This window comes from Diabrotica virgifera, chromosome 3 (assembly GCF_917563875.1).
Source record: "Diabrotica virgifera virgifera chromosome 3, PGI_DIABVI_V3a".
Taxonomy (NCBI): Eukaryota; Metazoa; Arthropoda; class Insecta; order Coleoptera; family Chrysomelidae; genus Diabrotica; species Diabrotica virgifera.
Window position 1 is genome coordinate 216,284,035 of NC_065445.1, and position 17,757 is coordinate 216,301,791.

The 17,757-nt window shown below is 32.5% G+C and overlaps 1 protein-coding gene across 1 annotated transcript in view; it reads left to right on the forward strand.

Annotated features, from left to right (window-relative positions):
* The window catches only part of LOC114338156 (potassium voltage-gated channel subfamily H member 8-like), an 816,479-nt gene that overhangs the window by 252,667 nt on the left and 546,055 nt on the right, over positions 1–17,757 (forward strand). Inside the window, exon 3 of the mRNA XM_050647257.1 lies at positions 10,633–10,790. Coding sequence (XP_050503214.1) covers positions 10,633–10,790 — 158 coding nt within the window. The remainder of the gene's footprint in view (positions 1–10,632; positions 10,791–17,757) is intronic.

Below are 17,757 nucleotides of genomic sequence, written 5' to 3' on the forward strand. Positions count from 1 at the left end.
GTCCAGCATGGATTTACTTGAAATTTTCGCAGTAAATAGGGAATAGTTTAAGGATCATTTTTTATATTATGCCGCTGTACGCTAAAACCTTGGGGGTGGTTGCCACCCATCTCGGTGGTGGGAATTTTTAATTAAATTTTAACCATGTAAATCGATGTAAAACGTAATTATAAGAAAAAAAATGTGTTTTACAGGTTTCTCGTAAATAGTTATTTTCCTAGCAAGTGCAGAAAGTCACACTTTTCCGCACGCGACTGCAGTTTGCCGAACGACGCGAAGCGAGAGTTCGGCAAGCAGTCGAGTGCGGAAAAGAGACTTTCTGCAAGCGTTAGGAACAATATTTTTTCTACGAGTCTTTAAAAAATGACCAAATCTTAATCAATTAATTTAATTGATATGAAAATACATACACAAATTAATTCTTTGACAAGGTTGTCAGAACCAAACTATCAGCATAATTGGTTAGTATGACGACGATCTTGGTTTCCATGACGACGATTCAAAACCACTGTTATTGTCTACTGATTTGACTTTGGAGTATTATGTCAAAATTATTTTATTTCATCGAATTCTCGCGTTAATTTCATTAAAACATGAACACAATAAGATATATTTGAAATAACTTAGTAAATAATATCTAAATATTAGTTTATTGCATGTATTATAATTACTTTAAGGCCATATTAACATATCTAATCTAAATTAACACGCGTGCGGAAAAGTAAAACGCGTGCGGAAAAGTAAAACGCGTGCGGAAAAGTAACACGCGTGCGGAAAAGTAAAACTTTCTAAACTAAAATTCGTGCGCGAAAGTAGACATTTTTGCAAGCTCGTAGAAAAACAAATTTTTCGAGTTATTCGCGGTTGAAAGTAACAGTTTTTCGACGAAAAAATCCACTTTTTTAGAGAATTTTTTGAGAGTAACTCGAAAAATATGCATTTAATAAAAAAAACTGGAGCTAAAATGTAAATATTATGTCTTTTAGTAACACAAACCAAATTCTTTTTTTATAATATTTTTTTCGACCAATACGAACAGAGATACGGCATGTTAAAAGTTAGCTTTTTTCGTCAAATTTATAATTTGAAATTTTGAAAGCCAAATAACGGAAAAATTTTGTTTTTTTCGAGGAAACCTTAAATAATCTTTTTTCAAGGATATAATCATTTATTTATTTATTAAGCGCAACAGGCCTTGTAGGCCTAGGGCTAAAATGTTTACATTTCTGATTACATAAATAATATAATAAATAATTTAATATAACTTACATAACTTATAAGACTTAAAAATTTTATTTAATTACACTTCAGTCTTTTTATACACTCCTTCACCACCTCTCTCCATCTCCTTCTGTCCAATGCTAGTTCTTTCCATCTGTCAATGTTACTTTTCTTCAAGTCTTCATACACACTGACCTTCCATCTTTTCCTTGGCCTGCCTTTCCTCCTCTTTTGTATTGGTCTTCGTGAAAGTACCATTTTTGGCATTCGTTTACTTCCCATTCTCTCGATGTGCCCCAAGTATCGTATTCTCTGTGCTTTGATCGTCGTCGTGATCGTTGGCTCTTGATATAGTTCTTCCAATTCTTTTTGGTTCTTCTCCTCCACTGACCTTCTATTTTCACACCTCCAAGGATATAATCAGACCTTTTAAAAGAAAAAAACAAAAGTTTCTAGCCTAAAAATTGAGTGACATAATAGAAAAAAGGTCAATACCTGCTTTTCCTTATGAAAAAATCAGTGAAAACAACCCCCTAACTACCCTACTAATTATAAATTGGTATTCACCTTTCTGTAATTCTTTTTGATTTGTATTATCAATACACAAAAGAAATTTGACCAATTTAAAAGGCGTAATTTTAGGAAAATTGGAGTTTAAACAAAAATTGATTTTTTGAAATTTCGTATTTTTCACCATTTTCTTCAAAATATCTCCGAAAATACTAGAGATACGAAAAACAGGATAGATTACTTAATTTTAGCCTTTTTCATAACTAAAATTTCCTTGTTAATATGTTTTCATTACAATGAACAGTTAGCGAGATATAGCTGTTTAAATCCTCTATTTACGAGCACACACCCTAATCGAGGCCTTTAAACCCACCCCAGTTAAAAACTAAGGGATCTTATGGAATTGAATTGACATAGTCTTTAGCCCTTCAAATATCCTACAAAATCATTTTTGAAAAAACTTTTTATCGCCAAAACTAAAGAAGCTATGTTCATCAAAATTTTTAGTCCGCTTATAGAGCATTTTCAATGTGCATATTAGGTCTGGATCCCGCGTATGAAAAAAAGTTAATTAATAGCAAGCTGAAAATTTGTTAACAGCTTAAGGGTGTCTAGTCGGATAAACTTTGATATATGGGAACACTGTAACAGGGGCAGTTTTAATTGTGGAATAGATTAAAAATTTGGAACGGTCAGACCACGAAAACGGCACAATTATTTTGTCCGACAGAAAAGACTTACACTCTCCGAACAGAGATTAAACTCTCATACAAAAATCAGACTGCTATTTATCACCTCTCATAATTCCTGTCATTTGACATATTCTACATGTTCCACTCATTAAAACGCCCATTTGGTAATAAATAGCAGTCTGATTTTTGCATGAGAGTTTAATCTCTGTTCGGAGAGTTTAAATCTGTTCTGTCGGACAAAATACATGTGCCGTTTTCGTGGTCTGACCGTTCCAAACTTTTAACCTGTTTTACAATTAAAACTTCCCCTGTTCCAATGTTCTTATATATCAAAGTAACTATGTTCCCTTAAATATGATAAGACGTTAATGCTAAGGCACCCATATTCAAAATTCGAGACTAAGGGCCGATTTCTCATATCGAGTTCAACTCCAGTTTAACCTGAACTTTTAGTGAACGTCAGTTTAAAGTCAAAATCGTCTTTCTCAATTCACGTTCAACGGATGGCAGTTTAAACTTGAACGATGCTTGAACGGTGGAATTCGGCCGTTCAAAGATTTCAGAACCCAGTTCAGATGATTTCATGGATTACGCATGCGTTGTATTAACACGAAACGCTGTCATAATATAAATATATCCTATTTTATTATATTAAGCCTAACGATAAACGATAACATTATTTTTGTTTTTATAACATTTATTTATAATTATTAAAATGACTATTTGACTATAAATACTTAAATTTAACTTTATTCAAAAACAGCATAAAAACGGTAGTTCAAAATGGCGACAGTTTTTTACCTTTTGCCATCTATTGGCATTTCTCGAAAGCTGTAGAACGTGCACTGACATGAACGCGCAATGAGAAATGCATTCCAAACAAAACGGTAGTTCACCAGTGAACCTGGTTCAACTGAACCATAGATTACCGCAGATATGAGAAATCGACCCTTAGGAGCGCTAGTGTCATAACCCTCACAGATTATAGCATTAGAGAAGTTTTACTTGAGTAACTTTTCTTAGCTAACAAATGCATTATCACATGCTAGAGCAAGATTTAAAAATGAATGGTTCTTATCACGGTAACACAAACTGTCTTGTGGCGCTCTTGCTAATGCCGAGAGAGCCAAAATCGGAAATGGGAATAACGACATAGGCACACTATGCAGATTCAAGATAACTAAATTATTTGACATTATGCCACAATGAAGGCAACGCCAAAAGGAACATGTTAGGCAAAATAACTCGGGGTACGAACTGATTGCAAGTATGCCTGGGCGTACTGAAATCATCCGCAGATGTAGGGGAGGCAATACGCGATGGTAAACATACAGAACAGCTATTATTATAACTGTAGGCAATTAAAATTCTATTTTGCCTTTTATTTAATTTTTCGAACAATTGTCTTTGCTTTACTTATTTATTACTTTCTGTTAGGTTATTTGTTTTTATATTATTACACTTAACACGTACCTAATTAAAAAAAAAATATATGTTTACTTTGTACGCACGTAAGAAGATATACTTCTATTATTACGCCAGTCAATGGGAGCAAGAATAGGATATTACCTCCGAATTCTATCCTACTGCATGGATTTTAATGAAATTTTGGGCCTAGCCTCTAATTATCTCCTAATTCAAAGTCTACCCTATGCCGATTTGTGCTTTTATCTTGGGGGTGGTTCCCACCCCTTCTTAGTGGTGGAAATTTTTTTAGTTAAAATTACCACGGAATTTACTAGAGAATCTAATTCTATGCAAAAACTGTTTTATCATTTTTTTTTTTGAAAACTCAATACTTTTTGAGATATTCGTGGTTGAAAATTGGCCATTTTCATTGAAGCATAATACCTTTTCGAACGGTTTTTAACGAATACCTTAAAAACTATGCATCTAACTAAAAAAACTATATTAAACATTTTTGTAGGTTATAAAAAAAGACAAAGAGACACTTGCCTTCATAAATCTTCTAGTTATAATACAAAACGAGATATGGTATATGAAAATAGTTTGTTTTTTGGTACATTCTCAAATTGGTGTATTCAACTTAAAATAAGAGAGAAACGGTCGATTCTAGGTGTATAATGCTTCTAATACCTTTTGTAGTGCTTGAAAAGACCTTTAAAATGAACTATATTAAAGGTCTATTACATTAAAACTAAGCGAGATATGCTGCAAGCAAAATTTATAACTAATGTATTTTAAGAAAAAATGAGAAATAATTTTAACCCCCATCCACCAAAATGTAAATGCATGGTTTTCCTTCTACGATATCTTTTATTATAGTGTTATTTCTATGTTCAAAAAGTTGGACGGGTTTAAAATGAATAGATTTTGAAAAAAAAAAAAGATCAAATTATATAGCGCATTTTTAAATTTTCTTAAAAATCTTCTTTTTCTCTATGTAACTTGAAAATGATAAGAGATACAGTAATGAAAAGTAAAAAGGAAATTTTTATCTGAAAAAGCCCTATATTTTTGTGTTGCATCTTTTTTTCGTTTCTATTATCTTTTTCGAGTTACATGGAGGAAAAAGAAAATTTTTAAGAAAATTTAAAAATGCGCTCTATAATTTTTGAACATAGAAATAACACTATAGTAAAAAGTATTGTAGAAGGAAAACGATGAATTTAAACTCTGATTGATAAGGGGTTAAATAGACTTCTCATTTCTTTTTAAAATACATTAGTCATTAATTTTTTGCGGAATATCTCGCTTAGCTTGCATGTAATCGACAATTAGTATTGCTCATTTTAAAGGTCTTTTAAGCACTACAAAAGTTATTAGTATCATTATACATCTAAAATCGACCGTTTCCCTGTTATTTCAAGTTGAATACACCGATTTGAGCATGCAGGAAAAAAACAAACTCTTCTTCCTACCATATCCCTCTTTGTATTTTAACTAGAAGATTTATAAAGGAACGAATCTCTTTGTTTTCTTATAACCTACAGAAATATTTCATATAGTTTTTTTGTTAGGTGCATAGTTTTTAAAGTATTCGCAAAAATCCGTCCGAAAAGGTGTCATTTTTCAACGAAAAAGGCCAATTTTCAACCACGATTAACTCGAAAAGTATTGAGTTTTTAAAAAATAATCATAGAACTGTTTTTGCTTAAAATTAGGTTATCTAGCCTTTTCCGTGGCTATTTTAACCAAAACATTTTTCACCCCCGAGAAGGGGTGGGCACCACCCCCAAGATAAAAGCGCACATCGGCATAGGGTAGACTTTGTTTCTTTAGCTATTCCCTACCTACTGTGAAAATATCAAGTAAATCGATGTAGGTAGTAGGATGGAATTCGGAGCCAAATACCCTCATTGACAGCCCTATATATGATTTCAACGAAATAAATATAGTTTAAACATTTTATTTGTATTTTATTTAAATATTAACTAACTTTTGTACTTACTAATTTCCAAAAACTTGATTAAAACAATAACAATAATAAAAAAAGGAAGGCAAGTCAACAACATGAGATGTTTCTAAACGGTCACCCGTCCAAAACTTAACCGCGCTAATCACTGTTTGACTACGGTTATCGGGCGACAACCGTTTAAGTCAGTGTGATATGGCCCTAAAATTGATACCAAATTGAATTATTTTGACAGCTTTTACAAATAATATTAAGATTGCTTTATAATCTTCTTTTCATGAAATTTTAATACTTACTATCCTATTCCCGATGAAGACAAATCCAAAGACATAAAAAGTTATAATAAATATATTTGCTAAAAACACCAATATATTTTTTCACACTGTATTTGCACTAATACATAGGTAACTTGAAAGATTTAGCAACTAACTTCATACTTTCTGCGCGCGCAGTTCATACTGTCGTTTTTATAAAAAATCAATCTCAACATTTTTTCCAATCATGCCTGAAAAATAATAATTTCAAAAACATACAAAATGCAATTGTTCGGATTTTTTTCACCAGGAGTATGTACCAATAAGAATGGCTCTCGGCCATATCTCAGGAACCGTTTATAGTACAGCTTTGAGAAAAAAATATTTATAACAAAATTTGCCTCGGGAGATGCCTGGAAATTATTTTCATAATTGTAGGTTTACCGCTAGAGGGCGTAATTGAATATCAAAAATTAAAAAATCAAAATTTTACAAAATTTGAATAATGAACGAGCACTGGAAATCTGATCATCGTATTCTTCATAAAATTCTGCGCATATTTGATTTCACAAGTTTAAATCTACCTTTGCAAATAAGAGGTGACGGTGAGTGGAAACCTTGTTATGAAAAAATGGCTTCAAGTCCGGTTCTGCTAAATCGAATTTTGCAAACTTGGTCTTGTTGAAAACAACTCTTTTTCGTCAATGTAAGAGTTAACATTTCGAAACAGCCCATTATCCCTTAAACGCCCAAGGGTGAGTAAAAAATGTCCACCTAATGCGTGTTCTTTTGTAACATATTTTTTAAGTGTTTAAATTTTTTTTAAAAATTATTTATTTTTAAAAAGACAGCCCATTATCGAATGTTAATTTGGTTCTACCAATATTTCTGAAAATAAAAGCAGCATCTTGAGTTAAATATGGATGGGCCTAAAAAGTAAACCCATGGCACAACTTGTTACTAAAGGTTTCTATATAATTTCTCGTTGGAAGGAAGATAATCCATATAATTATCTATGTATAATTACATAATCTACATAATTATCCGCCAATGAGGAGGCTGAAAGAAAGAATATGGAGAAAATCGACAAATCTGAATTACTGGCTTTTACTAGTATGTTAATTTTGATTTACATTTTAATTTTGTTGTAAGGTTTGTAAATTGTTCATATTAATATTTTAGAAGATGCTGTGTTTATTAAGCATAAGATTCTAAAGTTTAATCCATTTTCAACAACTCTCAATAAATATATTAGCTATTTCCGAAGTGGACATTTTTTACTCACCATTGGGCGTACATGGAACCTAAAAAAGGTTATGCGTTTAAGGGTTAAGTAATATGCCAGCTAGGAGGCGTTATTTAATTATTTTCAGAAATCTTATTTTCTTTGAAAAAGATTAAATACAAGTATGCCTTTTTAATCCTGTATTACAAAATTAGATCAAATTAGCAACAGAATAGCGAAAACCGCATGTCGATACCTTTTTTCTATCTCGAGATATCTTAACAAACTAATTACACGTTTAACGTGTAAATTTTAAACATAAATGTTACTGTCACCGGTAAACGAAGTTAAGGAAAGGTTGTGTGCTGTGGAAAAAACAAAGAAACATTTTTTAGATGTCAACGTGTATTAATTAAAACAACAATAGGATAAACAACACTATAAAATATAAGAAATAAATAAAAACAACTACTTAGTGACCATTTAAATGTTCAAATTATGGCCCATAATTTTCGATGCAAGTATTTACTCTTTAAGAGTATATTGAACGGCAGTCTCAGTTTCTTCTCTCGCGATGCTTTGCATGGCGTTTCCTACTCTCTGGATCATATTTTCTCGATCAAAGTTAAGGAAAGGTACAGGTGTGCTCTGAAAGAAATAAAGAATAATTTTCCAGGTCTCAAGGTATATAAGTAATTAAAACACCAATAAGACAAACAACACTATAAAATATAACAAAGAAATAAAAACAACTACTTAATGACGACTTAAATGTTCAAATTATTGCCCATCATTTTTTATTCAAGCATTTACTCTTTTAAGAGTAGATTGAAGAGCAGTCCTAATTTCTGCTGTCGAAATGCTTTGAATGGGGTTTCGTATTCTCTGGTATAAGGTTTTACCTTAATCCATCCCCATACCTAAATAAAAGTGAAATACCAAACCGTCCCCACACCAAACAGTTAACTCTGGTGATAGTCAGATAATTGGATCCTTTCTTTTCGATAATGTTATTATTGGTGAAAGCTATCTAATTTTTTTAAGGGATTAGTTGCCTCTTCTTCTGGAAGATGTACCGCTAGTAGTTCGTAGGTCCATGTTGTTTCAGCACGATGGTTTTCCCGCGCATTTTTCCAGAGTAGTAAGAGATTTTTAGATGAGTCATTCGCTGATAGATGGATAGGACGTGGAAACCTATTTTTTTGGCCCTCGAGATCACCAGATTTAACTCTTTTAGACTGTTACTTATAGGGTTGGATTAAAGACCTTGTTTTTGCCGCTAGGCCCACTACTCGAGAAAACATGATCCAGAGAGTAGGAAACGCCATGCGAGGCATTGCGAGAGAAGAAATTGAGACTGCTGTTCAATATAGTCTTAAAGAGTAAATACTTGCATCGAAAATTATGGGCCATAATTTGAACATTTAAGTTGTCACTAAGTAGCTGTTTTTATTTCTTTGGTATATTGTATAGTGTTGTTTGTCCTATTGTTGTTTTAATTAATACACGTTGACATTTAAAAAATGTTTCTTTGTTTTTTCCACATCACACTACCTTTCCTTAACTTCGTTTACCGGTGACAGTAACATAGTCCTGTCGCCAGGGGGGGTACAACGGCCTCCTTAATTGAGATGGACTTACCCAAGTTTTTTTTATATATTTTGACCCGTAGAATACGAATTTTTTGGGTAACAGTTGATCCGGATGTCGATAAGATTGTTATAGACAAAGAACTTGAGGAATTACATAACAGCGATTTCTCGCAAAACAAAACATCTTTTTGTATTTTTTGGGTCATTTTAAGCAAAAAATATTCCTACAAGTTTTTTCGTCCAATGCATAGTTTTCGAGATAACCGCGGTTGAACTTTCAAAAAATCGAAAAATTGCAATTTTTGAACCCGAATAACTTTTGATTAAAAAATAAAGTAGCAATTCTGCTTACCGCATTTGAAAGTTTAAGTCAAATTTTATCGGTTTTGATTATTTGAATTGCTAAAAATTAATTTTTTTATTGTTAAACAAATCTATAAACACATAGTGTTTCCCGTACCTAATACATGCGTTTTAACGCATGCTACGTAGAAATTGCCTCGCTTGCACTTGTAGCTACTCTACCTACTCGTTCGATTTTAAATGAGAAATCATTGAAAACATCACTCACATACTAGGTGTTTATAACTTTGTTTAACAATAAAATAATAAATTTTTAGCAATGCAAATAATCAAAACCGATATAATTTGACTTAAATTTTCAAATGCGGTAAGCAGAATTGCTACTTTATTTTTTAATCAAAAGTTATTCGGGTTCAAAAATTACAATTTTTCGATTTTTTGAAAGTTCAACCGCGGTTATCCCGAAAACTATGCATTCTACGAAAAAACTTGTAGGAATATTTTTTGCTTAAAATGACCCAAAAAATACAAAAAGATATTTCGTTTTGCGAGAAATCGCTGTTATGTAATTCCTCAAGTTCTTTGTCTATAACAATCTTATCGACATCCGGATCAACTGTTACCCAAAAAATTCGTATTCTGCGGGTCAAAATATATAAAAAAAACTTGGGTAAGTCCATCTGAATTAAGGAGGCCGTTGTACCCCCCCCCTGGCGACAGGACTAACAGTTATGTTTAAAATTTACACGTTTGTTAAGATCCTATCTCGACATAGAAAAAAGGTATCGACATGCGGTTTTTGCTATTCTGTTGCTAATTTGATCTAATTTTGTAATATATTATTAAAAATGCATACTTGTATTTAATATTTTTCAAAGAAAACTATATTTCTGAAAATAATTAAATAACGCCTCCTAGCTGGCCTATTACTTAATAGACTGTTTCAAAATTATAACTACAGTATTGACCAAAAAGAACTGTTTTCAACAAGACCAAGTTTGCAAAATTCGATTTAGCAGAACCGGACTTACAGCCATTTTTACATAACAAACCACCACCTCTTATTTGCAAAGGCAGACTTAAACTTGTAAAATCAAATATGCGCAGAATTTTATGAAGAAAAGAATATGATGATCGGATTTCCAATGCCCTTTCGTTAGGCAAATTTTGTAAAATTTTGATTTTGTCATTTTTGATATTCAATTACGCCCTCTAGCGGTGAACCTACAATTATCAAAATAATTTCCAGGCTTTTCCCGACGCAACTTTTGTTAAAAATATTTTTTTCTCAAAGTTGTACTATAAACGGTTCCTGATATATGGCCGGGAGCCATTCTTATTGGGACACCCGGTACATATACTTTTTTACACTCTAATACCTTTCCCTCTGTTATACCAATACAGATCGCAAACATATTTTACTCACCTTTTTTCGACATAATATTTTTTCTTGTTACAGACATATTATTGAATTTTCGTACAACGTATGTAAACACGAAAGGCGAAGTGGTGTCAGCATGGAAAACGATAGCCATCAACTATTTACGAACATGGTTCTTGGTCGATCTGCTCGCCGCCCTCCCCTTTGATTTATTGTACGCTCTCTCTGGGGCCGAAGTAAGTATCCACTTAAACGAATCAAATATTTAGTGTGGTAAAAGGGTAGAATTTACAATTCAGGTATGTTATTTTTTGTTTATAAATGTCAAAAGGACATTATTTAAGTGTATCAATAATTTACATAAAAATATAGCTTCTTATTGATTATAAAGCATAACATTGTTAAATTATCTATTATTTAGAAAATAGTAATACTTTCATCTTTACCTCATACAATCTCTTCTTGGTAAATAATTTTCAATCGACTCCTGAATGCAGGTATCTTTCAGTTGCTTCCGTCTTTCTCTATCTTGCAAGACAATCTAATGCACTGTTCTTGTGGCCTGGCACTGCTCTTATGTTATCTATAGGGTGGCCAGAAAGTCCCTTTACATTAATGAATTGCTGTTGTTGTACTACAGAGGGAAAAAATAATAACGCAATTTTGTACGTAAGTTATTTATTACCTATTTATTTATCTAAAATCTCGGTGTGCTTACCTCCATTGTCGCAACACAACTTGATACGACGCCATGTTCGTATGCTCATCCGTCCCAGCATGTCCGGAGTTACTGACGTAAAATCTTGGCGAACTCCGTTTCGCAAGTCCTCATTTGAAACATAGTACATTGTTCGGTGTTGTCAAATTTAGACTTTTTGGGGGGCAAAGAATAGGGAACTTGCACATTTTTTTATTACATAATAATGTTCAGTTTTTTTAGAAATGAGATTTCCAAAATTTCACGCTTCAAAAACTCGTAATAACTTAGAAATACATATTTAAAGTAAAACATTAAAAGGGTAAACCCTGTAGTTGGCTGTATACCTTTGTTAAGACAACCTAGAATGAAGTAAACACTTCTGTTGTATATAGGTATATTATAAATTTATTAAAAAATTTCTTAAAATTCATCCACAAGGGAGTGGTTGTACAAAACGTTTTCGGTCAAACTGACCATCCTCAGTGTAAACGTCCAGTGTACAAGTAATTGAAACTAGCCACTTGAATAGGTGTAAAACCTCAAAATAACATTATTGCTACATTATGAGCTGTATAGTAATCGACAATAAGTCGATGTCTTAAGATTAAAAATGTATCACATGTGGATGTACCAGTTGGTTGTTAACCTCTCACCTGATCACAACCTTGTGCTAATTCCGAGCAAGGATGACATACATCCACATGTGATACATTTTTAATCTTAAGACATCGACTTATTGTCGATTACTATACAGCTCATAATGTAGCAATAATGTTATTTTGAGGTTTTACACCTATTCAAGTGGCTAGTTTCAATTACTTGTACACTGGACGTTTACACTGAGGATGGTCAGTTTGACCGAAAACGTTTTGTACAACCACTCCCTTGTGGATGAATTTTAAGAAATTTTTTAATAAATTTATAATATACCTATATACAACAGAAGTGTTTACTTCATTCTAGGTTATATTTAAAGTCTTCTGCGGTATAAAATAGTTCAAACGACCCGTGACGTCACATAGTTTTACATTAGTTATTATTATGGATATATTTCGCTGTGTTTAGGTACACGCTAACGTGTACGCAAATAAAAAAAGATAGGTAGAAGCGAATTAAACTTCATCAAGCCGGTGACGTCATTATTTAGCGTGCGCAGTGACTGTATATTTTGGTACATGCTATTTTCATATGTTTAGGGCCGGTATTTCCAACCTCACTTAAGCCAAAGCTTACTTTAAGCCTTTGCTTAAGCTTAGATGGGTGTATTTCCACTTCAATTTGAGGCTTAAGCCTAGGCTTAAACCAAATAATTTAAAGCTCGCGCGGGAGTTGGTTTAAGAATTTGCTTAAAATTTGTTTTCTGTTTTTTGAGGTTATTTATATAGATTATTAATTAGAGAGTTGTTTTGAAAACCAGCTTTTAAGTAATAACGTTATTATTGGATTATTGAATAATAATCTATTAATTTATTAATCGTAATAACGATTATTAAAATTCTTACTACTTTTGGAAGGTGTACATGAAAATTGTTTATTTCTACAATGCTTGGTAGGTATATTTATTTTACAAAAATAAACTTACATTCCAATTTGACATTTTAAGCAATATATCCAATAAACAAAATTACAAAGACGGATCTATTGCTTACGCAAAATAACAATAAAAATATAACCAGAGAAAATATAGACAATAAACTAAAAACACATGTACCATGTACACAAAATTAAGTGAAGTAAAAATAACATTGATACAGATGACAAGATAAAATTAAATGTCAATAGTAGTGGTTTTTACCTCCGAACAGTTAGCTCTGGCACTTTGACGTATTCAGAGGTACCAAACCAACTAACTTTACAGCTGAGCATCAGTTTAGTTAAGAGAATGATGGAAATACGGCACCCAGCTTAAGCTTCTCCTTAACTTTTGACACAGGCTTAGCTAAGCAAAAGCTTAAGTAGCTATTGAAATACCGGCCCTAAGTGTTTGTTTGATAGAAAAATATTTGTTAAGGCAAGGAAAGCAGAACTATTCAGATGTTTCAAACTTAATTGTAATAAATCAATGTATATATAAAAGTATATATTTAGGTTAGCAAAATAAATATATGTATTTAGTTGACATGACACGTACAAAATATTGTTAAAATAATTTTTATACGTAAGTTAATTATTATAATCAACTATTATAAATGGGAAATAAGCCACAATTTAACTAAAAAAATGATTTTATTAACGTTTCGACGTCCAAATCGGATGTCATTGTCAAAATACCAAAATTAGCCAAATTAAATAAATTATTAGAAAAAAATTTTTACTAAGCAACAACATTTTTGTTTAAGTTAATAATATTTTGTATTTTGACAACAACGTCCAATTTAGACGTCGAAACGTTAATAAAATCATTTTTCTAGTTAAATTATGGCTTAGTTCCTATTTAGAATAGTTGATTACAAGAATGCCACAAGGCAATAGCTTCAGAACAAGTTAATTATTATTGTGAAAGCTTTAGGTCTTCCTTTTATTTTAATTTTGGACGGTAATACTATTTCACTTACAACTAAAAAAATATATATTAATTTATAGTCTCTTAACTTTTTCATACTGTTTTAAAATGTTGTTAAACTCATTAAAAAAAACTAAATAATTGTCCACACTGCATAGATAATTTAAAAACAAACAGTAAACAAATAAAAAATAAGAAATCTCTTTAATAATCAATATTAAAATTAAAGTGTAAACACAACGCGATTAAACAAATTCCAACACTCTGACACTCTAACATTTTTATTTGCGTACACGTTAGCGTGTACCTAGACACAGCGTTATATTTAGGTATATTCTTCTTCTCCTTCTTTAGTTTATTGGCCTCCACCTACTTGGGTATTTGATCAGCTCATCGTCGGGAAATAAAGGGAAAATATTTATATTCTAATGACATTTATCGTATGTCGTTGTAATAATATATACCAGTTTGTTGAGATTGGAGTTTAATACAGTTTTTGAAGAAAAGGAAAGAAGGTTTACTATTGAAAATAAAACCATTTTGTAAAAGTACAAATTTTCTATGAATAGTTCAAATGATCAAAAACACTTTTAACGTCACATAACTGTATTTTTTACTGACGTTTATAATGTTTTTTTTTAATTATATATACGATTGGTGTAGAATGTAAACATACAACGGTGTGACGTCACGACGCGTTTTGGGGTAGCTGGTATAAGTTGAATTATTAGTCGTCTTTAGGGGCCAAACGAAAGACAAACAAAACTTTTTTATCTTTGATACAGGTTCTAAATTATGTTCTCTTGTGATTTATAACATTTTTTTCGAATTTAAAATTTTATGCAAGTTCCCTATTGAAAAACCTCGCCCAATCCATCCGTCCGGTCAAATTTCATTCAGGTGATTGCGACCAGCGAGAGCAAAATGGGATGAGACGCCATCTTGTGAAAATAAAGAAGGCCTTCTTTTCCGCGTCGACTTTATCGATGAACGTTAAATGGAATCCTGAATGCCAGCACATATTTTGGAGTGCTTGATTTTCTACTTCTTGGTCCATCGATAACGGTTCCCGACGAAAAAGCCTTCTTCTCCCACGAGAGCAAAGTTGGTCTGGATGCTGATGGTTTTTGAAAACCAAAATATCGGCCACTGTTTATTGTTTCGACGACGTTTCGTCTATCCACACTACAGCGACCAAACGCTTCTCAATTCTATACTCACTTGTGTCCGCCATTACGTTTCAATCGCAACTATTGTTGTCTGTATACGTGACTAACAGGTTATCTTAATGATGCGCATGCGCAGGAATACCAACAAACGTTGGTGCGGTGTTGAAACATTATTATTTTTAGTGTAAAGGGACTTTTCCGGCCACCCTATACGTATCTTTTTTGAGGTCTTCCTATGCCTCTTGTCTTCCTTCTTGGTCTCCATTCTAGGATACTTCGTGACCACCTTTTATCATCATATCTAGCTGTTTGGCCGGCCCAGCGCTATTTAACTTTTGTAATTTCTTTCACGATATCCTTGATCTTCGTTCTACACCTTATCTCGGTGTTTCTAATTTTGTCTCTCTCAGTGATATTCCGAGCATATTTCGTTACATTGCCCTTTGTTGTTTCTAGTTTTTTAGTAAATTTTGAGATAATAGTCTTCAAGCCGTAGGTACAGACTGGTAGTATACTAGTATACATGACATGTGTTGCACCCATTTTCTTTAATTTTATAGGATTGGAGACGTTTTTCAAAATATGTGACAGTTTACCGAAACCAGATCATACCAGTTGTGCTCTTGTGTGTGTACTTTTAATTTCAGCATCTTAATTTGGTTCTCTCACACAATATACTGAGTAGTGTTGCCCAAAATTGGTCTTGGTCTTGCAGTCTTGGTCTTGTTCTTGCATTTTCGCAAGACCAAGACCAAGACCACGACCCCCTAATTTTAGCGAGACCAAGACCAAGACTTACCGTGCAAGACTTAAGCAAGAACAAGACTTAGCCTGCGAGACTCTTGCGTCTTGCAGTTAGAACTGAGGGTCGTTTTAGGGAGTATATAAGTTCGGCTATATTCTTAGATTCTCTATGAGAAACAAAATAAAATTAAAAAAAAATAAAAATTGGATTTATGCGCATTACGAACAATATCCTAAACATACATAGCGAATCAAAATATCCATTAAAAAAAACTTGACACATTTGACATCTACTCAGAGGTTATTATTATAATGTAAAAATAAAATATTTTGTACATTCTATCTCAGCAGCCGACTTTTTCGCTCTGAAATTAATTGTCCAGGTTTTGAGAATAGTCGTCTTCTAATCATAACATAACATTCCTGCGTTACGACGCCTACAGTAATATCGAATATCGTATACAAACTTTTTAAAAATGTGTGACCGTAGCTAATAGAAAATATACTTAATAAGTATATTATAAGTAATTAATTTTTTTCAATATTGGTTTTCTAGGAATCCAAACACCAGAAATCTTTTCGGTATACCTATTATAGAAAGACTGTTATGTATTGTTTATGCTGACTGTGCTTTGAGGTCACTCGGCTAAACAGAATTTGCCGAAAAGCGCGGCTATTATTTAAAAGTATCATAAGAAAATTATACGAGACAAAAGTACAGATAATGCCGGATATCGCGTAAACAAAATACCGAAATATTATTTTAACGATATACACTTCTCGAAGAAATCAACGCGCCACATTAAAAACGGGTCAATTTTAATGTCTCAAATTTCCTATACCTGTTTTCCGATTTAAGCGATTTTTTTTAATATGTTGTCTTATTCTTTATAAATATGTATTGCTGTAATAATATTGTTGCTAGACAGGTCAATTATTGTCATTGTATACCGGGTGTACCAATCAAACTGTGGTTTTTCTCACTCTGTGGAATATTCTAGCATTATGCTAACTTACTGTTCAAGCATGCAATAGCATACTGAAATTAAAACCCAACTATAGCCTCATATTTTCTTAGCATTATGTTTTGTTATTCATTCACTTATATTGGATAATAAAAAAGTTAGGTACTTTTTTAACTAGCCAAGTTTTTTATCAATACAGGATGTTTTTAAATAAGTATGGCAAACTTTAATGGGTAATTCTGCACAAAAAGTAATGACAGTTTGCTTCATAAACGTTTACTTTATAAATACATCGTTTCCCACATAGGGGGTGTTGAAATTTTTCTTACAAACTGACGATTTATTTATTGCTCTAAAACCGGTTGAGATATGCAAATGAAATTTTGAGGGTTTTAAGAGGTAGTTTTAACTTTAGTTAGTTAGCACATAGGCAGGTATCACTTAGATCGTGGGTTCAAACCCCACCCGGTGTTAGTTGTCTAGATATTTATTAATTTGGCTAGTCGTTACTATGGCTGTGATATTCAAGCTTAAAATGTACCTCTCTGTTACGTTGTTCTAAGATATAAAATGGGCTAATGGTCAACTGCGAGACTTGCAAGACTCTTGCTGCAAGACCAAGACCAAGACCGGGACCGCTATACCAAGACCAAGACCAGGTGTACTGGCGCAAGACCAAGACCAAGACTGTCTAAGTCTCGTCTTGGTCTTGCACTTGGGCAACACTAATAGTGGGGTGTTTGTCGTACACAATAATAATGGTTTGACACAAAATACTTCCTTTCTCACTTGTATAAGGCTAGGTCTTACGAAATAGTTGATCAAGTCTCTCCCAACAGCGGAAAATCAGAATATTCCTATGAGGTCAGCAGCTTACAAAATAATAACAGAGCTCTAAGGAAAAGGGTGGTTTGCATTGAAGGATATTTTGAAGAAAATTTTGGGCAAAAATTTTGAGAAAAAAATATCTTAATTACCAAAATATGGTCAGAAGAAGTTTTCAAAAAGTTTAAAGGGACATTTTTTCTACTCCCATCTGAATTATGTTTCTTAGGATTTGTCACAAATTCACAAATTCATTTAAATTCACAGATAAATCTTTATAATATCAAGTAAGACATC